The following is a 24,575-nucleotide window of genomic DNA, read 5'->3' on the forward strand; positions in this document are numbered from 1 at the left end:
AACGTTTGCAATTTACAAAGCACTCTTCCCTTAAACTATTTCATTCAATCTCCTCAACATTCCCAGGAGGTAGGAATTAGATCATTTTACACATGATAAAATTGAGACTCAGGTGTCTTATAGCTAGTTAGGTGTCTTATAGCTAGTTAGGTTTTGTTCATTCATTCATCAAATATTTACTGAATGCCTAAAGATTTATTAAGGTTGGATTTGAAAACAATTTTCCTGAAATCAAGTCAAGGGTTTATTCCACTATTCTCAACTACTTTATCACCAGGGTCATGAACTCAAAGGAAGGAAATAATAACAGTCTGTTGATTTTATTGTTGAGGACCCCTGCTACACAAGTCTCAGAAAGGCTCCAGGGTCATTTGTAAAATTTAAGGTAACCACCAGCAGGAGCAATCTTATTTTTCTCTGTGCTTGCTGCACTAACTGTCTCACTGTAGATAGGTCCATTCAATACATATTTGATGAATTTATCTACAGGTTTTGGAGTTATTCAAACTGAATTTTGACATTAGTTGCTGTGAAACCTTGATCAAATTACTTAGCCCTGGGGGTGACTGGTTAGCTCAGTTGGTTGGAACGTGGTGCTGGTAGCACCAAGGTTGCCAGTTCCATCCCTGCATGGGCCACTGTGAGCTGTGCCCTCCTTAAAGAAAAAAAAAAGTAATGAATGAATTAATATAATTACTTAGCCCTTTTGAGCTTGTTTTATCATCTGTAAAATAAAAATACTAATGTCCTAGAACAAAGTAGTTCTGGAGATTTAAGAGATAAAGTAAGAAAAAGATGTAATGCTCATTGCAGCTGTGGTTTCCAATTGTCTATCATTTAAGTTTTAAACTCTGCATTGAAATGAGAAAAGTAACGTCTATGTGGATGTAAGATTACAAGCTGACCATTCTTGGGAAGTGCTGTTCTTTATTCTGGAGTGTATCATTTTACAGTTTTGCTGCTAAATCCCCGCTTTTACGGAACTGGTACCTATCTTCTTCAGCAGCACACTTAATCTGGCATCCCCATGTCGTCCTTCGTCCCCTAGCTCTCTTTCCTCCCAAATGAAAAATGAACACACACAGTCACCCAAGATAAAAACAGTTGATGTCATATTCTTTTCAGCTTCTTGCTGATGATTGTAGATGGAAACGTCAGTGTCTGCAAGCAGACTTTAATAAACGTTCCAGAAGTCTCATTAAAAAAAGAAAAAAAAATGAACACGCACACAAAAACGAATCCTTACACTCAAAGGTGTGCGCACCACAGCAGAAATCCACAGGGATAGAACACCCTAGAGGTCACCAGGCAAGGCCTCCACATCCCCGAGAATAGGGCGGAGTCAGAAGGTTCTTAGATCTCTTGCCGCTTCACCAGGTCGTTGCCCCGTACCAATTCTCGCGAGACTTCAAGCAAGTCAGCTTCTGCGCAATACAAGTAACTGGGAATCGAGGCGCCAAGGGAGGGGGAGGGGAAGGGGGGGACGGGGCAAACGGCGTGGCCGCCATCTTGTTTGTACCCCCGCTTCGCGCGCGCTCCGTTCTCCGTGACGCACGCTTCCCCTCCCCTCCGCGGTGCCCAGGCCTCTGCATTGCCCTACTCCGCAGGAGCGCGGGGGCGGCTCCTGCTATTCCCTGGACTCCTGAGCAGAGGCGTGTAAGTGTGCGGGAGCGTCTGTGGGAGGGAGAGTGAGAGGTGAGCGGCGGCGGCGGGGGGAGGGGCAGCGCTTCCCGCCTTCGGCGGAGACCTCACTTCCCTCGCGCGGGCGCTGCTGTAGTTCGGTCCGGCCTGACCGCCGCCATGTTGTGTTCTCACCAGGCCCGCCGCTGTCGCCGCCGCCGCCGCGCTCGTGGGGTCCGTGCACCTCATCGGCCCGGCCCGCGGGCTTTCTCCCATTGGCGGAAGGCGACGGCGGGGGGGCTCGCTCGTGATTGGTCGGTGGCGGGGAGGCCGCGAACCTGGCACCTTATTGGTCGCGCTGGCTCCGGCCTAGGGGGTGATGAAGGAATCGGAGGCTGCAGGGATGTGCGCGTCTGGGGTTCGGGCTGCGAGGTGATGGCCCCCTACGGCGCAGGCGTGGGGTGGAGGCTAGGGGTCAGCTTAAAGGCCTTGAGGAAGAGAGGGTGATGGTCTGGCAGGTACTTTGGGGTATTTTGTGCATGGCCTGGAGTGGGAGGCCCTCCTAATTCCAGAGGTAACCTCGGTGGAACATGCACGGCCCAGGATAGGGGCGTGTAACCTCCAGGGGTGCCAGGCTTGGAAACACGGAAACCCAGTTACAGGCCAAGAGATCTTCTAGATACGGGGCGCAACACTTAACAAGTAAAACACAGTTTGGAAGTGACCCTGATGTTCATGGATACCAGGTCTGAGCGTGGTGCAGGAAGAAAGGGCATCAGGGCCCTAGGGAAATATCCGAATGGTAGGATCAGATCAGGGAAACAGGTTTAGGTGGAGTTCTGGAATCCAAGGTTACCAGACCTGGGATGTGATATGAGGAGGAAGTAAACAAACCCAGCCTGAAGGAGAGATCCCATTGGATTGCTATGCCCTGTTTTAACAACTGAATGCCAAGCCTACAAGGCACAGCATTAAGTAGTGACAGATCTATAGGAGTGAGAAAGTACAAAGCATTTTGGGGAACATTTTCAGACTTGGAAATTACAGTAACAGAACAATTATAGGTTATTGGGGCCCAGGACCAGGCAGCTAGTTTTGAGATGTTTTCTATGAAGCTTTCCTGCGCTAGGGAGAGTACAGGTCAGGGCTGAGTTTTCAAAGCTATACTTTCTACCAAATATTAGATACTTGGCAATTATTTGTTGAATGGATATTTTTGGGTCCTCTTTAGTAGAAGACAGCTTGACAAGAGATCCTGGATGTTGGCTCATTTATTTCCTTTTATGTGTGCCTAAAAAATACACCCATCTTCATATGCATTTTAAGAAATTACAAAAAAAATTGAGTTTTGCAATCCGGCACAAAAATAAACTAGTGCATAGCTTTTTGCATTTTGTCTTAAGTAACAGGACTTGTCAGCACTTTCTAGTTCGTGTTTCAGAAAGCTTTTGTTGTAATTGAGAGATATTAGTCAGTTTATTGGGGGTACATTCGGTTTCCATTGAATGGTAATGACTTGGATTGTTTTACATTTGTGTCTCCCAAGGTTTGGGGATCAGGGAAACACATTTATGTTAAACCTCTGTGTTTTCTTCGTTTGTTTTTTCTTGTTTTCATACCAATTTCAAGAAATTTCTGTGGTTTTCAGATTTAGTCAGTTTTATGTGAATGCAACTAAATTTTTGAGAGAGAAGTAGTACTTTCCAGTAGTGGAGGAAGGGAATTGACATTTTGGAGCACATTTAATACAACATTCCTGTTAGGTCATTATCATTTCCATATTGCAGAACAGAAAGTTGAGGATCAGAGAGGTTAAGTAGCTTGTCCAGTGTCATTCAGTGGTTGAACTGGGATTCAAATCCAAAATTGAATTCAAAGCCTGCAGTTTTATCTGCTACAACATGCTGTCAACATAAACTTGACTATTCAAATTCTCAGGTAGTTTTATATTTCAAAGTGGATCATCTTTCTTTGATTTCTAGGTGTTAGGAGTGTATTGAACAGGAGAATATAATTAATAAGAATTTGTAGTACTGTTTCAAAGATTCAGACCACAGAATGGTAACCACTTGAACATGGGTTCTTCAAGTAAGTCTTTAAATCTTACCCCTTGGTTTCTATTGTGAAGGGAAAGATTTATAAAGTAAACTGCTGAAGTTTTCCTGAACCCAGGTAGATAATGGGGGAAAATATGTACAGTAAGATTTAAGAATCTGCATTCTTTAAAACCAGGCTTCAGAATATTGCTGACATAGTCTTTCTATTTAAGGAAGTGATTAATGCCCAGGAGAAAGGAACTACCAAGTGCATAGTGAAAAGAGCTCACTAAGGAGCTTTTTCAAACATCACCAGTTCCTTAGGATGTTTGTCTCCAAACACTGGGACCTATCCAGAAGCCTAGTGCCCTCTTCAAACTGGGGGGTAATGATTCTAGGATATGCTTATCCTGAATGCTGCATAAAATTAAAACTGGTAACAGTATTGCGTAGAAAGCTTTAAATAATTCAGGTTTCAAGGGAAGACCAGTGAACTGGAAGTCTGAATTGCTTTGTTTCTTGATATGACTAGATGAAAAAGCTATGCACTAGTTACATTGCAGTGGGGGAAATAGGGCTTGCCATGCATTTTGTACGGTGGTCATCTCAGCTTCATTTGGCTCAGTCATTAAGTTAACCAAATAGGAAGAATGTTATAGCATCCATAACGTAGTTTATTTTTCAGTTAAGTCTGGACAAGGTTACAAAAACCTGCATATACATACAAGTATATCTTTTTATATTCAGCAAGCATTTCTTGACCACCTGCTCTTCAACACCAGTGACCACCTTCGTTCCACATTAGCTCCTTACACCCGTGGCCACTTGCTGAGCCTTGTTGTCATTTGGAATTGACCACACTAGAAATCTTGAACTCCCAGGAGGTCCAAGTAGGTCAGAGTTTATATTGAAAACTTGTGAACATCAGCTTTGTCTTCCAAGCAGAAATCATACTAGTGTTTTATACTTTACAGACTGTGTCCATGTCATCTTGTTTAACCATTATAACAAGTATTCCATTATAGTTTATGCTTACACATGTTCCATTTGGTCAAAACTGATTCATTGTACTTGAAAAGATATGAGGTTTCTTATTTCCATTTACAGAGAAATGGAGGCAGAGTGACATGAGGGGCTAAGCTAGGTATCTTTTTGAGGCAATTTTGAAATTCACATCTCATCTTTTGGTTCAGAGGTACTGAGCCACTAAGACACTCAGGAATAATAGTTACTACCTTTTATTGAGTGCTTACATTTTAGCAGTTAGGGTATAAATGTTTTATATATATATATATATACATATATATGTATATATATACATATCAATCACAGTTTGAGGTAGATTCTATTGTCACCCTCATTTTTGCATGCAAGGAAACTGAGGAGTTAAGTAATTTGCTCGAGGTCACACAGCCAGTAAGTGGCCCAGATTCAGACATAGGCCTGTAACTCTTAATCCTGGCACAATTTGTGGAGCCCTTACTCTTAAACACTGTTCTTTTGACCATAGAATATCATGAGAAAAGACAGTTCCTTGCATCTTAGCACAGGACGTGATCTTTGATTCTTTCAGGCATGTTCTTTGTAGTGAGACCCTAAAGAGTGTGATGACCTTGGCAAGGTCACTGAGCTTTGCGAGGGTAGAGGTAAGTCTAGGCCAGTGCACTGGACTCCCAGACCAGTGCTCGTTCTGCTGGGCTGCGGAAGCACTGACCTGATGACAGAGGTGACTCAAGGCACCTTTTATGTTTTGACAAGTTTGCCTCATTCACAGGAGGGAGAGAGGACATTATTAGGTTCAGAAGTGACCTTCTTGAGGTTCATTCCAGCCTCAGGCATACGGCTTAGAAAGAACATTCCTTAGCCAGCAAGTTGTTCTTTTCCATTCTATTTCTTGTGCTCAAAGCAAACTGAGTTATCTGATGTCTTACAGTCTCTCTTTTCATTTTGTTTATTCAGTTTTTCATGCGTGCACTGTAACTAGTTAGGAAGGCTACAAGGTCATTTTAGTATTTTCCCACAGACACTCAAAGCACCTAACATAATGTAAATAGTTTAATTGTAGAAGGAAATGGACTTAACATGCTTGCGCCAAAAAAAGTGCCTTTGGGAGGGGGCAGTGTAGTTGCTGACATAGGAGTCAAACCTGGGAAAGAATTCTGTCTCTGTAGTGCATTTATCCTCTGTGAGCTGGGGGTCAGATTCTTAACCCGAGCTTTAGTTTCTTCCTGTCTAAAGTAGTGGTAATAATACCTGTCTTCTAGAGTCATTATGAAAAATGAATACAGTAGCACATAGTAGGTGCCTGGCACAAAGTGGACCTTTCTTTTTAGAACAGCATAAAATCTGTCCCCTTAGCCAGTTAGAGTTTCCCGATGAGGAGGCCTTCTATAATTATCTACTCTGTTGGGGACAGTAAGATTTCTACACGGGGCGAGCAACCGCTTGACATGAAAGAAATAAGCTAATTTAGTTGTGCTGTTGCGGTTAGGAGTTTGTTTAGGGTGAGGTTGTCTCCTGATCGCCTCTGTAAAGCCCCAGGTTGAGTAGTAATAATTCTGATGCGATGAAGACTTTTTCCTGTTTGCCAAATAGCAATGATTATTGAAATCAGAACAACCAGTTTTATCCTTCTGTCCAGAAATAAATTTGCCTTATAGTCATTTAAAGATGTTTCTAATTGTAGAAGTTGTCAGTTGAAGTTAGGACTGTCAATTTGGTTTATAGTCACCTGGGTAATGTTTTCTTTGAAGTAAGTGGGAAGGCAACATTGTTGGATTGGTTCAGGGAAAACAATCTCTCTGCCTGCAGAAGTTTTTTCTGGGGAGCACTTTTGCTGCACCCTTCCCACACTTGACCATGTTGTAGCGCTGCTGTACCTGAGGGCAGAGAGGCCACACACGTGCTGGGGGAGTTGTAGTTTCCATTTTGGTGTACATTCTTTTTTGTTTGCAGGCAGATTATTTCTAAATCCAGTGTTCTTTTTATACAGTGAAAGCTTTCTAATGGATCAACTTCAGGTGCAGTTTAGGGGGAGAGACTAGTCTAATCTTTGCATTTGAACATTTCCAATAGAATAGATTTAAATTAAGGGTTCAAATCTCCATGTCCAAAGTATGTAAGATATCTTATTTAAATGAATATCTGCCATTTAAAATCAACAGTATATCCTTTAAACCAGATTTAAGATTTTTTTAAAATTCTAATTTATTATAAAATGGGTTTACAAAATGCAAGAATTATTCTAAATACATTCATAGTGTTCATGAGCCGTAAATAGTGATCTTGAGCAGTGTTTCAATAAATGCTTCTGTGACTCCAAGGAAACACATTGGAATACAGAATATTTTGTATTATGTCATTAGTTAAAAGCTGTTGGAGTTACTGAAGGTTTCCACAATCCCTAATTACTGTGAACCCTGCCCTCAGGAGCTGCGAATTGTCCAATGATCTGTATGGAGTGAGATTCTTTGCCCAGTGTTCAGAAAACCTATCCCCTCACCATTGGCATGATCTGTCCGTTTATTTATTTATTTGTTTAAAATCTATTGGGGTGACAATTGTTAGTAAAATTACATAGATTTCAGGTGTACAATTCTGTATTACATCATTTATAAATCCCATTGTGTGTTCACCCAGAGTCAGTTCTCCTTCCATCACCATATATTTGATCCCCCTTACCCTCATCGCCCACCCCCCACCCCCCTTACCCATGATCTGTCCATTTAAAAGAGAAAAGAAAGTACATGTTATCTGCACAGTTGAACACCTGTCATTTTAAACTTTCTTAACATTTCATGCTGTACCCAGGAGGTAAGTAGCTTAGAACTTGCTCATTACCAGATGACAAAGTTGGGGCCTTTTAATGAAGCAAAGTGTACTCGATTGGCAATAATTTGCGAGGCAGAGGATTGCTGTTTATGGCGATATTTAATGCTATTTTCAGTAGAACTAAATTAAAAAAGTAAATGCCATAATGTGTGTAAAACTCCAACCACTTTGGAAGGTGGTCAGAATAGAGTTGCGTAGTTGTCTTTCACTCCCCTAACATTTGTAATTTGGCTTAGAGCATTTCTGAACTTGTTTCACTGAAAATTAGTTCTCATACAGTGCTAATAAGTGTCCTCTGGGGATGGAAAAAAGATTCTTGACACAATAGTGGCCAAAGTGAAATGCATTTCTTTACTGCAGAATTAGTATTCAGAGTTTTTGCACTCATGTTCCTTATGACCCTTCAGGAGAAGAAAGCATACATTATGCAGGGTTTCTCAAACTTACTGGCCAGAGATCCCTGTTTGTGAGAACATCTAATGAGCATTTTATGGTATGGCTAGTGTGTAGTGGAGCCTGTTGAGCAGTTTTGGTGTAGAGAGTTTATGAATTTGAAAAACAACAACAAAAAAACCTTTTATATAGGATAGCTTGACCATTAGTGGGAAAGGACTTTTCTGGGAACATTAAGATATGTCTCCAAAGTAACATAGACTCTTGGGATGAATATGATTTCAAAGGTCAATTGCAATTGCCAATAACAAGAATAATAGTAGCAGCTACCATTTTTTTGGAGCACTTGCTATCTATCAGGCAGTGTTGTTATTCTACGTGCATTTATTAACCACTGGTCTTAATGACTTTTTATCTTAATATTTCCCATTCAAAGATATTCCCACTTTGCAATATCTGCACTACTATATTTTCCAATAACTACGTTATTGCAGCGCCCTGTTTTCCCTTTCTCTGTCTAGAGTGTTGCCACCCTCCCACCCTATCCCCTTCTCCACACTGTACCCAAAAGTGATCTTTTAAAAGGGTAATTCTCATTGTGCTTAAAACTCTTCAGTGGCTCACCACTGTCCTCAGAATCAAGTTCTAGTGTCTTCACCTTGCCCAGCCCTGTTTACTTTTCTAACTTTACTTCTAGCCTCTTGCCTCTGGGCTGTTGCCATACCAAACTACAGCCCTTCCAGGAATGTAATACTTCTCTGTCAGCTCCAGGCCTTTGTACATGCAGTTTGCTTATCTGTCTCAGTAGGTCCTTACTCTTTTTAGGATTTTAAATCTCCCAAGAAGCCTTCTCTGACCAGCCTGAAACTGAGGCCGGGGGTTAGGTGCTCTGCTTCTGTCCTATATTATGCATTTGCCCCTATTGTAACACCCAGCACTATGATTGCCTATTTTAATTTTCCTGTTTGTTACAATAGACATTAATGTCGTTGCGTACAGAGACCGTGCCTTGTTTAGGATTCCCAGATCTTAGCACAATGCCTGCACATTGGAGGGATGGAAGTATCCTTAATCCTAACAACCTTGCAAGATGTTTTACAGTTTAGGAAATTGGCCTCAGTGGGGTTAAGTAGCCCAAGGTTACTCAGCTAAAAAGAGGTGAGGAAGGATTAGAATCTAAATCTGTATAGCTGCAAAAACTGCTTTTATTCCCCCTCTGCTTCTCCACATGGATGCTCTTTTTCATTGTGTCTTTACATACTTTTGTCAAGCATTCTAACAGCCTATACTAACAACCCCACCCATAGCTTCCAGGCAGCTTGTGCCATCTTTGGATAGCTCTGAGAACTGAAATAGGTCCCTCTAGAACAGTTTTCCATCCACTGGTCTTAATTTATGCTTTGGAGAATATAATTTATTTTTTAAAAGCAAATAATTCAGAATTTATAATCCACTTAAGATCTCATTTATTAGTTTATTTTGTTTATTCATTTATTGAGCAACCATTTATTGAGCACCAGAGCTAGGTTCCTTATTCTAATGATGTTGTCATTGTTCAAAATGTTTCTGGAACTTTTTTGAGGATTATCTTCAGACTTCTGTCAGATTTCCTTTGAAAATGTGTCAACATTTTTTTTTTTAAATATTGAAGGTAGATTTGATTTGGGAAATGACTAATAGTTGTTGAGGACCAAATCAGGTGAAAAATACGGGTCAGAAGTTATAATCTGGCAGCCCTCAATTTTCTTTGATCTGCTTATAATTTTTTAAAAATTTGAACCAAAATTGAAAATGGAAAGATTTAACATTAAAAGAATTTGACTTCTTTTTTTCCTTTTAAACCAGACAAAAATACACTATGTATGAACCCATTTCAGTGGTTCTGAAAGAGATAATGAGGGTAGTGGTGCACGGAATGGGCATAATGGATGTTCTTTGTGATGCTATTTATGATATTTTAAAATTGAAAATATTGAAATTATTCATTAATATGGAACTGATTAAAAGTTATGTCACATCCGTTCAATGGAATATAATTCAGTTATAAATGATGTAGATCTATATTTGATATGGAAAATTATTCACATTTTTTAAGTGAAGAAAACATTATAAAACAGTTTATATAGTATTTTCTAATACTATACAATGGGAGATTAACTCAGCCTCATATCTCATTTACATAGAAAAATTTCAGAGTATATAACCTAAAATGCTAATGGTGCTTGATTCTGGGTGGTTGGATTAAAGGTTTTCTTTAAAAAGTACCCCATGCCCCTAACCTATAACAACATAAATATTAAAAAAACTACTATATCCATCCACCTCATCAGCTTAGTGTATTATAATGCATACAATATATTTAATATTCAAATGAATATAACTTTATGTCCCCATTTCAACATATGAAAAGTTCATTTTTCTCTAGAGGTTCTCTTCTCTGATATTCCTGGGACCCCCAGGTTTACTTACTAAGTCTGAAAGGGTTAGTTAAGGATACCATCAATAAAATGTTCAGATCACTGAAGAACCCAGTTTCTTTGCTGCTATTTTTGCTTCTGCTGGGATAGAGCATAATCTCCAAGATCAGGTAATCTTGGGGTACTGAGCAAGACCCTGTCCTGGACAGGAATCGTCATGGTGGTTGAGACCAACCTCTGGTCCCTCAGTCGTTCCTTAGGTTGCCAGATCAGCAGCTGTTCGAGCATCCGATTTTTGTGTCCGGGATCTATCTGGCTTTTGCTTCTTTTATTCAATCTGAAACTCTTACTTGAGTGGACCAGCATTCCTCCATGGCCCTTGACCTTTGGAGCTGAGTAGTAGCTGCCCTTTAGATGCATGCACTCGCCAGTTTTCCTCAATTCCCCACTACTCCCTATTACTTTTTTGACATTGCTTAAGGCTGGGTTTTGATTTATATCTCTGTACTGAGCACTGGGGATTTTTGTGGATATAAATAAGACACAGTCGTTGCCTTCAAGAAGTCCTCCTCTGTTAATAGAGACGTGGTAAAAAGTAATTATATGTGATAAGTGCTAGAGTCAAATGTATATTTAGGTATCATATATTTAGGTATGTGAGTGCCTATCACATACCAGGTATTAATGCTGAATGCTTTAACTTATCTCATTTAAGCCTCAACCGTCATGTGAGTTGGTGCTTTTTTTCCATTTTGCACATGAAGTGAGCTCAGAGACAGTTAAGTAACTTGACCAAGGTCGTACAGCTAGTAAATAGGTAGGTGATTCATAATCAATTTTCTGACTAAGAGCATTAGTTCCCACCCTGCGTTCTTTGAGAGCATTAAAGCTTGAATCATGGTTTTGTGTCATAGTGATCTGGGTGCTTTTTAGGGGAAGACGATGCACTTACCTGGTATAGAGGGCTGCTGAGATCCCGGACCAGGAGAAAATGTGAGTTGGAATCCCAGCGATCTCATGAGGCGCTCAGTTGACAGTAATGACAGGCTAGAGAAGGGAAAGCTGCAGTACGTGAATGGGTCAGGCTGCCAATGGAAGTCCTAGGATGATTTGAGGTCTCTCCGCACTATTCTATTAAGGTGACTTTTGATGAAAAATAGGGGTTGAAGTGGGTTTGTTGTAGTTTTTTTGTGTGTTGTGTGCAAACTGCCAAGAATTAATAAAAACTATGTCAAAGACCTTCACAGTATGAGGAGACATGTTTAGTTTAATCTGGTACATCAAAAGCAGAGTAGAAGGGTAGGTTTTTGGAACAATAAGCAGACCTCAGTCAGGATTGGTGGTGAAAGGCATGGATTTCTGACATAAAAACTGGGGAAGATTTTTAGTAGCAGCTGGTAGTCCTCCCACATTGCCCTTTATGGCTCAGGAGTTGCTTTATGCAGGGTTGCAGAGTATGCTGCAGATAAAAGAGAGACATTCCCTCATAGTAGCTTTAGGACCTTAAGGAGATATAGGTCTCTCTGAACTAAGCCTGTGGAAGGAATTTGGCTTGGATGATTTTTAGCACTTTCCATTTTTTTCAGTGCTTATTCAGTACAATATACTTTACATATGTTATTAACTCATTTAATTCTTACAGTGGCTCTGTGATATAAATGGGGATATCCATATATTACAGGTGAGGAAACTGAGTCTCGGTTAGTCCAGCGTCATACAATTTATTAATAAATAAAGGAGTCAGAGTTTGAAACTCGCGTTGCCCGACTCCCAAGTGCTTAGTTGTTTTGCCATCGTGACACTGATTAATAGTGATGTGAAAATGTTCCTCCTATTCTTCTGCCTCCCACTCCTCACATGAGCTTTTTTGCTTCCTGGCAGCTGACTTGACACCAGTGTTTTGGGGTTTAAAAGAGGCTCTAGTGTGAATAAGGCACACAACTGATCTGTTGGCCTTCTGCTGTCTCTTCTCAGAATCTGTGGTCTAAACTTTCGAGAAGAGAACTTAACAATACCGGCAACTCTGCAGCTTCAGGGATTGCCCCACGACACACCCTGTTAGCCTAACTAAACTCTTACTTAGATGCCATAGTGAAATTGTCATGCAATCCCTTAATACTTTAATGTATACTGTTTTTAATGGTTTAGCTGTTATTTCAAGTCCTTATAAATGTGATTTGCTACTGGTTAAATGTTCCTAATAGCTGAATAATAAAATTTGTGTCAATTTACAGGCTCTGTGTTTTTCAGATACTTATCTAGGTCTCTAATCAAAAGATCAAATTCAACATTAGTCACATTTCTGATTTTTAAATTAATGAAGTTGGGTGTAATGGTTTATTCTATCTGTACATATATGTGACACCTAAGAATTTCCTTGGGTGTGCCCTGAGGTGCTCCATGTTTTGGTAAGCAGTGTGGTGCAGTGGAAAGAGTTCTACCCTATGGCACCTGAGTTTGCATCCTAGATGTACTGGTATGGCGAGGGGCTGGTTTGTTAACTTCTGTGAACCTCACTGTTTCTCACATGTTAAGAGGGGATAGTGAAGATTAGAGGGGTAAAGTACCTAGCACAGAACCTAGCACTGATTGGTGTTTAGAAATTATTTTCATTTCAATGTGGAAAATGAGTAGAGTGCGTGTAGAGAAGTAAATATGGCAAAGTGATCACACAGACCGCCTAGCTTATATTTCAGGGCTCTGCCAAATCTCTGCATATGCCCATGATGACCTCTCATGTGAGATGAACCAAGGTATTTCTAGAAAAGAGGTCATCTACTTGGCAGAAGAGTTATGTTTAGTCTTGGGACCCTTAGCTTTGATGGGAGGAAGCAGATTTAGGAGATTGTTAAAAGTCCCCAGATAATAGTGAGACATTTCTATATGACTGTTTTGTAAAAAATAAAAGAAAAAAGGCATGTTGACTGATTTTCACCATATTAGTAGGCTCCTCTTAAATCCTAAATAGTTAGTGTTGGTGGCGGTGGGGAACCTATACAATTGGGCCCAAAATCCGCAAGGAGATCTTCAACCAACACTGGAGTGTCTTCAGTAACCACAATACTACAGGTTTCCCCCGCTATCCGAAAGTAGCTCATTATTATGAAACCTTTGTAAGCCGAAATGGCATAAAGGGAAGACGCAATCACCTTAGGACACATCTTGCTAACAGATGCACAAAATAAAGCGAGATAAAGCACAGATGCTCACAGTCGCAGTTCAGAACTATGGCGGGTTGATGCTGAGATGCTGAGTGTAGTTCCTGGTGAAGGAGCTTGGTGGTGTCATTCTTGCTGCTCAGGTGCTCGCTGCAAAACAAACGCTGTCCGCTGTTTTTGCTTTTCACATTTTTTCATAAAAGCGAAAATCCTTTTTGGATTTCTTTTGGTTATTAAAACAGGTACTAATGTAGTAGGTCTTTTGTAAAAGCAAAGTGGTAAAGCGAACTTTCGAAAAGCAGGGGATACCTGTATTTACAATATATCAGGCTGCGATCGGCCCTGCTGCTTATCTTGAAAATGTGGTAGAAAAATTGATCCTCTATCGGAAGCTAGTCAGCAACATTTTGTGGACGCCCTAAATAAATTAGTTAATCCATCAAACTGAAATGTGCTTTAAACAGTATATTCACTGAGGCTCTATCTTTGCCATTTCCACCCTCCCCCCATCATTATATTTTCCTGTTGGGTTCCTGGTAGACTTTTTGAGAATGCCACTCTTTCTGTCACTAACTTCATACATGACCCCAGAATTTTCCCATTTAGATCAGTTTGTATTTCAAAATAAAGTGATTTGCCTGGTATAAATACGTACGTGCTTTTAAAATTAGCATGGACATAATAACAGATACCTTTTTAGAAATCCTGCGAACTTTTGTATGGCCATTGATACCACTCTTTGGTATTGGTAAAGAGGCAGCATTTTCTTTGGAGCCATTGGATCACCCCACTCCATTTTCTTTTTTTCCTTCTGTTAATTAACGCTCGACAGAAAACTGAAGATAGAAGTCACAACTTTCCGACCTTGTGCACATTGCTTCTCTGGTTTACTGCCATAGGATACTGTAGTAATATCTTACAGACATCTTTGATGGCCAATCAGAAGCAGTTAAATTACCTTAAATTTTTTAAATGGAACTCTGACAGCCAATAAGAAATGCTTTGGGTGGGAACTGTAACAACCCTTTCGTGTGATTTTAAAAACAATTCTGGATTTGCAGTATCCTCTGTTTTGTAAACGCATGAGGCCCTAACGCATCTGCTCTGTGCATTTGCCAGGCATTTCCAAGCCTTAAGTTCCCTGTAGTTTGAAGTCTGAATCTGACCCCTGTTCTGCTTCTCAAGGTAACTTTAAAACAGGAAGTGTACAAAGGAGGTAACTGATGACGTGAACAGCCAATCGTGGCTTTGTATTCTTAGCCGATAAAGCAGCTCAGCCAATGGGAGCACTCTGGAGGCAAGGTTTGGTGTCAAATAGCATGTTAGATTGAATGCCTTTGACTGTTAAAGTGGAAGGAGGCTGCAGGGCTTCATTGGAGCCTCGGAGTTTTTCACTGAGGCAGGGGTCAGCTGAAAGACAAAGAAAAATGGCGAATAGTTTGCTGGGGGGTGGGGGGACAGCTGTTCGGGTTTTCACTGGAGTGGACATTCCAGACTCAGGTTTCTGCATCTCCTGCTGCCTTTTGTTTCCTCCGTCCTTTTGGGGGGGAGGGATAGGAGTGACTTAAATTCTCCCTGTCCGAGGAGATATAAATAACTACATGTAAAATTAATGCAGTTCCCGGTAAGTTTAATTCTTTGTTTTGTGTTAAAATGGTAGAAACTGTTTAGCTTCAGAGAGTGTAGACAAGTTGCACTGTTTCAGAAAATGGCCACTTTACATTCCATGCATACCTTTTGGTGCACCTAGAATACCTTGCTCTGTAGATTTTGCATGCCCTTCAACTAGGATTTCTTTTCCTAGTTGAGTATCGGCAAGATCAGGTACATGAAGAAAGGCTAATCATTTTTCAGGGACACACAGAAGCAAAGCACTTTCTCTTTGCATTGGGTAAACTTAACTGTTTTCCAAATAATTTTCCTTTGTTCAAGTGCACTGAAGCTTTCCTACAGAATAAGCTGAGTAGTTGTAAGACTTTTTCTATTTCCATGCACTTTGTTGACATCTGTGTTTTCAGAGGTAGAAGCAACACTATCGCTGTTCTAAATTTGTATTAAAATATGATTTGCACTGATGCAGGTTCTAATGGTGAAGGCCCACATGCCAATGTGAAATTCTCCCTTAACTTTCTCGATTACCTGTCTGCTTCTATATTCTAATAAGTACCAATTAATTAAGTAACGATCTTTGTTTGAAAATGCACATTGTAGCATAGAATGCTGTTTTGAAACACACTTCTTCACTATAGTGGCAGGGACGAGCACATCTTTTTCCACCAATTTCACACGTTTTGTCAGGTGTTGATTTGGTTCTTTAATGTGAGCAAAACGCTTTTCATTTTCTGTATGAAATATTTAAATCCTAATTTACCTGCAATTTGTGAATAGGAAAGTTGAGAGTATAGGCACCCTACCCTGTCTTTTGCCCTTGGTATTTTTTTTCCTCTTTAGGATATGAAGCTAATGCAGGTTGCTAATCAATAACCAGCCGTTCTTGTGAATAGTGAAATCTTCCATCCCGGGCACTAAAGATCTATGATACACTTGATTTTAAAAAGCAATTCTTTGTTTTCTTTTTATTTGCAAGTATGGAATGAAGGTCATTGGAACATTTCTGCTGCAGACTCAGTGTGGAGCCCTGAGCCAGCAGCACTCGGTCTCTGGGTAGGGAACAGGAGCAGGCCCTCTTAGAGGAGAAGTTTGGAGGGTGTTGATTTGCCTTCCCCTCGCTTCCTCTGGAGTAAAGGATTTACCTGAGAGGATCGATAGGGGTTTAGATTTTGGACTCTTAGAATTGGAATGGTGGAGCAGTCAAAGTTGCTAGATGCAGGCCTCTGTCGTTGCTCGCAAAAGTGACCTTGAAAAACTGCCGAGGAGTGGAAAGATTGAAGGACAAAGTTTGTTTATACAGATTTGAACTGAAAAGCTCTATTTAAGATGAAAAGAGACTGTACTTCTGATGTCCAAGTTGAGTGGTTAGTAGGACTATGTTATAGATTCAAATTGGGAGTTTTCAAGCAATAAGACAATAGGGCTGTATTCATTTTCTCCCACTCTTCTCCGTACCCTCCCCCCCACCAAAAAATTCTAAATCCTTTTGGTATGATAGTTGAGTGAACTGCCTAACAGATTCAGAATTCCTTGCATGCTACCTTGTCTTCTGTGTAATCTAGAGGGTTCTTAGTGAAGAATGGTATTTCAGGAGTTCAAAGTAGTTACGTTTGTGAAACTTCTTTTGGGAAATTGGAATGCTTATGGTAAGAAAACAGTCATTCTGGGAAGTTATGTTACAGGAGAAAGGAGTATGTATTAAGGATTACATTTAAACAGGTAATTATTTTAATTCAACTTTATTTTTACAAGTCATTGATTTATATGTTATCAGATGCTTCAGGTTTTATATATTATTTAAAAACAGTTATAGATTCTGAATGACCCTATTGGTCCCGGAGAAGGCCTGGAGAGGGGAGGCAGAGGTAAGTGGGGCACAGTTGGAGGCCTAGATAGAACGCTTTATATTAAGAACTTTGTGGATTTAGCTTCTTGGAAAGATACCTAGCCACTCTCTCTGGCCTGGGTTCTTAACCTTTTTAGGGTCATGTTCTCTGAGAATCTGACCCACTACCTGGAAAATGCACATCGGCATGTCTGTACAGAACCCCTGGTGACTAAGATATTTTACAGTATATGTAGAATGGTGTTTATAGGATCTCTTCATTTATACTTTAGCCAGGTAAATGTTTGCCGGAGAAGTGAAAACTCTAAACTCTACTTCCATAAGGAGCAAAGACCTTCTAGAGCTAGCTATAACTTAGACTAGGGGTGGCTGTGTGTGGGAGGGGGATGCTAGATGGGGTCTGAAATTTGGGCATTTGTTCGCTCTGATGACAGTATCTGAAGCAGCATGGAGCAGTAGCAGAAGCCGGCTATTTAAAGTCAGGAGGCTTGTGTTCAGGTCCCACATAGCTCTCACCAGCTTTGTGAGCTTGGGCGAGTCAGCCATTTAGTGTCAGCTTCCTCACATGTAAAAATGGGGCCTAAAAATAGTACCTTCCTATTTAGTAGTGTCTCAGATGAGATCATGTATGTCAAAGTGCTTTGCAAATTGTGAAGTGCAACGTAAAGGTTAGTTGTTACTAATTCAAACTGTTGGCATTGGTTAATTGCTTATGAAGATAGATGTGGCATCAAAGGAAAAAAAATGCCGGTATTTTAATACATCTATAAAGGAGTTTGTCAGTACTTCTCTTTTAAACTGGTTCCATGTGCCTTCACCTGCATATTCCTGTTTATGTTGACATGACTCTATGTAATGCATACATTGAGACTATTGAACTTCCCTTACCAAGATTCCTATGAAAGAATTTTAACCCCTTTGTCAAAAATTAGGGTCCTCTCAGAATAAGATGATATGGGAATAACGATTTTTTTGAAACCCTTATTAGTTAGGAACCTCTCAGAATAAAAATTGGAAACCTGTTCTGATTGGATACTGAGATTTGCATTATAATACAGGTAAGTTGTAATAGTTGCAAATGTTTATCAGCAGAGGTTCCATTTTTAGTTTGTATATCAAATATTTATAAAGTAAATGAGCCATTTTTTTGTTTGCTTTGTGGTCATATGATCTCCTTTCTCTCAGTTTTCAAGCTTGGGAGATAGTTATAGCTTGCACAGTAGTAGCAAGCAAGTAGATGTTGGGATTAAGACTTTTTAAAAAATAGACTTTTTAAAAAATTGGTCTTTCATCAAAATATAAACACTAGCATGAGTTTCACACAACTGATACCTACTGTGAGGTATATTTCCAAGATAAATGGTGGAAAACCCATGGAGATCTCATTCTCACCCATTTTACATGCCTGCTGTCATCTGTTTTTAGGACTCTCTCCCCCCCCCCCCCCCCCCGTGGGGAGGGGTAGATATTTTGTGATCTATTTGATTTCCTGTCCTATTAAGTCACTTCCTCTCAGGCATGGTCAGTCAGCATTGATGTCTGCCTCCTTTCTGTGCATTGAAAGAATCATAGACAGAATAAGGCCTGGCAAAATTGACACTGTCCTCTCCAAATAAAATTCCAGTTCCTGGGATGTGTATGTTTGAAAACAGCAGTTGTGGTAACTGTGAGCTTTTTGTTCCTAAAATAAGATGAGGCCTCCTTTAAAAGAAGCTATATACTTCGGTGGAGGCTTTGTTTACTCAAAAAACATTCTTAAAGCGAATCATTTATAATGGTCTTCTTGAATGAAGTTGTTAAGTAATGGTCCCTGTCCTTAATAATCTATGCATACAGAGTTTGTATACTCTTAAGTTAGGCTGACGGAAGTCACTTAGGGATATAGTCCAGTTCCCTTCCTTGTAAAGTGGGGAAGTTGAGGCGCAGAGAGATTAGGTGCTCTCGTCTGTCAGCCCTTCAATGACTGGCCTGTGCAAGTTCAGAGATTCAGCTCCTACTCAGTTCATTCCATGTTTCTTTTATTCCCCAAGGTTGTTTTTACCTTTTATTTTTCATATTTCTCTTCCTTTTGGTACATCTATACAGGTTTGCTGTTTGAACACAGAAGGAACAGAGAGAAAATGGGTTATGAAAGAGGTTCAGAAGTCTCCGTATGGAGTCTGTTGGTTAGAAAGTCTGCTGTGGCAGCAGACTTACCATCCCTTTTGGGATCTGAAGATCTCTTGCCTCAGCCAGTTGCTTATTCAGAAAGCTGAGAATCAGCTCGGAAGCTGCTGGTGCCCACCTGGCTGAGGTGTCCCAGAGAGCTGGGTTACTTTTATACATTACAAGGAACTAAGCCAAGTTACACAAATGCAACAGCTGCATGCCAGTTAGTGGGGGTTTTTTGTTTTGTTTTTGTTAACACACCTCAAGAACAAGCTAATTCCTAAACAAGTTTGGACCTGGTTCTTTGAGTGTATAAGCCAACCCGTATTTAATAAACAAAGATCCCAGGATCATTTAAAGCATTTGACAAGTCTGAAATAGAAATCATTGTCTGTATACTCCCAAAATAATATTTTGACCATGCTGACTTTAATCTTTGCCACCAGCAAAGTGGCATTATGTTTCTGCATGTGTGTGTCTGTGTAGTTGCGGATTTGTTTTTTTGTTCCTATTTTGCATATTCTCTGATAGACTATAATCTGCTAGAAAATTTTTACTTTTTCGTAGTTAGATTTTTCACCACCTTCATCTATTTGAACAAAAGTTACAGTGTATTTTAAAAATGAGAGCTTGAATGATGTAACTTATGTAACATTTAAGTCCTGAGGTATATATTGTGACTGAAAATTATAGTAGACACAACTGAATGGTATCCACCTGTCTGCATTTCCCAGAAGTTTTGTTTTCTTTTAAATCTTTCTCCTGCCTCAGTATTGGGTCCTGCTCTTAAGAACTTGTTCTCAGATCCTATCTCTTCCTTTGGCATCCCAAAGTCAGACCCTACTGTTCAATAATTTACCAAAAGTTTTTCTCTATTTAGAGTGTTTACGATAAATTAAATTAGTTTTGTACCCTGCAGTGAAAAAGGGCAGTTGAAGGATAAGAAATGAAGGTAAATTCCACTGTAAAGGCAGAACTGAAGAAAAAAAAAATCTAGTAAATGTTTAACTTGAAAGAGGCACAACATAGCTTGTGACCTTGTGTTCTTTAGTTCAAAGGAAGAATGGAGAATAAAACAACCAGAGCAAACAGCAGTGCTGATTCACCTGCTTACTACCTTTTTTTCTTGGAAGTACTATCATTTTGTTCTGTTTCCATAGTTTCAATTACATAGGAAACTAAAGGGAAGACCCACTTGACTGGAAATATTCAGATAAAATTATTTTTTTTAAAAAAATCTATCTAAACTATATAGTTCTTACCTTTGAGAAAGTACTCAAGTTGGATGCTTTACACTTCCTTTCGCTAATTCACCATGCATACATGTCTTTCATGTGGAGTTTTTATTTTTTTATAAATTTCATTGAGGAATGTTGGGGAACAGTGTGTTTCTCCAGGGCCCATCAGCTCCAACTCGTTGTCCCTCAATCTAGTTGTGGAGGGTGCAGCTCAGCTCCAATTCCAGTCACCGTTTTCAATCTTTAGTTGCAGGGGGTGCAGCCCACCATCCCATGCGGGAATTGAACTGGCAACCTTGCTGTTGAGAGCTCGCGCTCTAACCACCTGAGCCATCCGGCCGCCCTTATGTGGAGATTTTTACTTTTTTTTAAAGTGTGTTTTTCCAGGACCCATCAGCCCCAAGTCAAGTAGAGCACCACGCTCTAACCAGCTGAGCTAACTGGCCACCCTGAAATTTTAAAAATATATACAAATAAAACTGTTCTCCAGGATCTAACAATCTGATAGTGGAGACATGTTTTATATCAAGTATATAAACTGATATGGAAGGTACAAGCGCAGGACGCAGAATTCAGAGGAGAGGAGACCTTTACTTCTGGTTTAGGAATGAAAGAAGGCATTTTACCTGAGTGTTGGACTCGGGTTAGGGACAAGGGCGTTCGGCATGGGGAATAGGAGGAGCAAGGTCATGATTCCAACCGGGCAGTGTGGGCTGAAAAGAGCAGTGAATGGTTCAGTCTGCTCAGAGCATAAGGAGATGAGTTAGGGACAGGAGGGAGGGGCAGAAGAAGCCTGGAGAAGGAAGTTGGGGCAGACGTTGGAGGGTTTTGACTGCCTGGCTAAGAAACTTGAACCGTCTCTCCTTGACATTGGTGAACTGGGGAAGATTTGGGCTAACAGGTTGATGTGGCAGTATCAAAGCTGTGCTTTTATAAGATCTATTAAGCATCATTATGTAGAAATGAGTAGATTTGAGTAGAAGACACTAGAAACAGTGAGCAGTGCAATGAGTTCACAGCTATTATAGAGTTGTTATGAGAGCTTAAAGGAGATGGTAATGTAAAGAGCTTAGAACCCAACCTGGTGAGCAGTAAATGAGTATTAGCTGTTATCCTTTTTATTTATCATCATTTTTATCATTACATGGAGGTGATAAGGGCCGGAACAAAGTTAGTGGCAGTATGAAGAAAGGTCAGGAGACGGACACTGTTACTACAGAATTTAGCAGTTGATTAGAATGGAAGGACAGAGTCCCGGATGACTGAGATTTCAAGCCTGAGTGACTGGAGGATAAGAACAGAAAAGTTAGAAGGAGCGGGTTTGGGGAAAGAGGAGGATAGGTGTGCTTTTGCGTACATGGAGTTTGAGCTCTGGGTGGCTTTCCGGTTGGAGGTATTCAGCATACAGACCTGGAGCTTTGGAGAAATATCTGAATTGGTAATGTGTATTTGGAATTTAAGCTCATAGGGATTATAGCTGAACCTGGGGAATGGATGGCAGAGACTCAAGGGAGAGAATGGGCAGAAGGACCAATAAACTTCGTGTCAAAGATGGAAACACAAAAAAGGTTGGACCCTGAAGTTGAGACATCTGGACGTGCGCGTGGCAGAGCCCTCTAGGTCGGCGGTCTCTAAGCTTTTTAAATGGCGCACCCCTATTACCTGAGTGTGCAGCTCACCTACATGGATTAGTATTGTTTACTCTAAAAAGTCACTTGGTCATTTTTTGAATGTTAGTTAAAACCAGAGAATGTCTTTAACTTGCCTTACCCGGGCATACATTACAAAGTAAAGGTGTCACCCTTTAGTGAAGCCCACATTTTCCACCAAATACTTAGAGCACGTGTGTGTGGTACACGGTCTTGGCACAAGTTCAACTGAGTGAGGGCATTAGTATCATCATAGATTAAATATTCAGAAAGCTAATATTAATATTTTCTGTTTGTGCCTTGATATGTAAAAGATTAGAAATACTGCCCTAGAATCTGATGGCCTTCACTTGTTAGGAAAACGTACTATTTCCTTGAAATGTTATCCAGTGGTTCTTTGCAATTATACACATATGTGTATATATGCGTGTGTACGTATCACCTTAAGCTTTCTTGTTTAAGGTTTAAGTATACATACACACACCTCCATCCGGGGCAAAGACTAGAGTTGATTTTTTCCCTGAGTATTATTGGGCTTAATCTTCCTGGTGTTAGCTTTGTGAAGTGTCAGATGGTAGCATTCTGCATGAAGACAACCATAAATACACATGGGGGAGTTGGGCAACATTTGCTTAACAAGTAATTTATAGCAACGTGATCAGGTTAACAGTCACGAGCAGTGCACACTGTAAATGACCAGGAAGAGGATAGCCACATCTGTAGGAGTTAGCAGAAACTTTAATAAAAGGCACCTATATTTAGTTTCTAGGCTAGGTATGTTGTAATTATCCTCAATCTAAAGTAAAGGCAATAAAAAAAACTTTCGCTAGAGAAATAGTGGTAAATTTCCAGCCACCTTACCTGGTTATTTATATCCTGAACTCCATGGTTATTTCTCTCCTGGTAATTAACTGGCCAAATGCCCATGAAGCTACCCTTGAAAGTAGTTAAGCGTTGTATAGTATGTAATATGTATATAAACACAGAACTTTGTAGTTAATGGAGTGATTTTACATGTATTATCTCACTTGGTGTTTCCCTAAGGTAGGTAGGACGAGGATTACTACCCCACCTTGTGGGCGAGGAAACGAGAGGCAGAGCACAGTGACTTAAGCCCTGGGCTCTCTGCATTGCACCTTGTTGCTGTCTGAAAAGCAAGCTGTGGCTGTGTCCCCATCTGGTGGGACTGATTCCTCCTCCCACCTCCCCTTTTCTTGTGCTTGCTCTTCCCCCAAAAGGCACACATTGAAAAAAAAATTGGGAATTTTCCTGGAGTTCTCACACAATCTTACATTATATGACTAAACAAGTTGATCATAAAAGGATCAACTATATAGTCAAATTGAATTATTTTTAAAGTTTTTGTCAAACAAGGTAGGTGAGGTGCTTTTCTGAACAAAGCGTAGTGCAAATAGATAACTATGAGTACTGCCAGCGTGTTGGGAGGTTGTCTCACTCATCCTAAGTTCATTAAGGCCAAATAAGTAGTTAAAAGACTTTCCAGATGGTTGTGAAGTTAGAGTTGTGTTAAGTGTTCCGTGTTCCTTGGCTGTGTAGATGCACACTTGGTGGGGTGTATTGGGCAGCTAGATTTGGGTTCTTACCTTGGACCACGGACATGGGTATTTTTAGATGAGTTATGGTGTTCTCAAATAATCAGTTGCTTTATAGCTCTTAGCTGTGATTTATGCTCCTTGCTTTACCCCTGGCGAGGTAGGTAGAACAAAGAAATTCTGATTTCTTGGAGTGAAGGCTGATAATTAAAATAATATTGTCACCATGTTCACAAGGTACCAATAGCTATAATTCTGAAACACTGCAAAATTTAGCCCGATGATTCCTCCGATATGTGTGCAGCTATGGCGACACCTCCAAGAAGAGGGCTATGGCTAAGGCTTTTCCCTGAACTATAGTGAAAAGATACAGTGACTGACTTCCCATCAGCAGGCCCCCAGAGAGAGTGAACTTGGAGCTTATCTCACAGACTTTTTATCTCTGCTCTTGGTTGGTGACCAGATATTCCCCAGGTCCCAGTCCTGTGGGCAACTGCGGCTTTACCAGGCCTGAAAAACCTTACTTTCCACTTTGAAATGTTTAAGAATCTGGCATCTTGGCATTTTGTAGTACTTTTTCCAGGAGAATGATAAGGAAAACTAAAGGTAAAAGGCTTGGGGGATTTATGTTCCAGACTGAGAAGACTCATAGGTTCTGAAATTTTTGGTCCTCTGCTAAGTTACCAATTCTAAAAAGGGAGGAGAACATCTGAAAGAACTCAACTGAGAATCAGGGCATATGGGTTTTAGTTCCAGCTGTGGCATAGCCTTGCCTGGGACCTGTGGCAAGCCCCTTAGTCTATCTGGATAAAGTACCTTTATCCGTCAGATGGGAATATCAGTACCTGTGCTGTGTTTGCAGTGAAAAGCAAATGAGATAATGTGAAGAAAGCTACTTTACAAAGTGCAAAGCATGTACAAATGTAAGAGATTAGCATAATCGTGCAGTTGCTTTGCACCCTTTGAAGTCCTCTTTGCATTCTCAGTTCCTGACAGCTGTATACTCGGAGGTGGGAGATTCAGGGTTTGGTTGGCTTGGAAGATTTGTTCCTTCTCATACTGCTGCTGCCTGCCC

At 40.4% G+C, this 24,575-nt stretch overlaps 1 protein-coding gene and 1 long non-coding RNA gene across 11 annotated transcripts in view; one reads left to right on the forward strand and one right to left on the reverse strand.

Moving 5' to 3' along the window:
* Positions 1-220: 220 nt before the first annotated feature.
* Positions 221-1,490, reverse strand: LOC141572080 (uncharacterized). Its single transcript, XR_012497190.2, has 2 exons — positions 1,247-1,490; positions 221-655 (listed from the first exon to the last, which is right to left on the reverse strand). It is a non-coding gene; the product is annotated as an uncharacterized LOC141572080 (long non-coding RNA).
* The window catches only part of NFYC (nuclear transcription factor Y subunit gamma), a 60,366-nt gene continuing 37,281 nt past the window's right edge, over positions 1,491-24,575 (forward strand). For 3 of the 10 annotated variants that reach the window (XM_088791066.1, XM_074334494.2, XM_019737106.3), the window contains exon 1: positions 14,868-14,955. In XM_088791066.1, coding sequence (XP_088647192.1) covers positions 14,883-14,955 — 73 coding nt within the window. In that variant the 5' untranslated portion in view covers positions 14,868-14,882. Of the gene's footprint in view, positions 1,657-14,832; positions 15,080-16,623; positions 16,786-24,575 lie in introns of those variants that run through there. The other 7 variants (XM_019737104.3, XM_019737105.3, XM_074334500.2 and 4 more) reach the window with 6 other exon arrangements.

The sequence above is a fragment of the Rhinolophus sinicus genome, chromosome 14, assembly GCF_057876585.1.
Source record: "Rhinolophus sinicus isolate RSI-liver-muscle chromosome 14, RSI-T2T, whole genome shotgun sequence".
Taxonomy (NCBI): domain Eukaryota; kingdom Metazoa; phylum Chordata; class Mammalia; order Chiroptera; family Rhinolophidae; genus Rhinolophus; species Rhinolophus sinicus.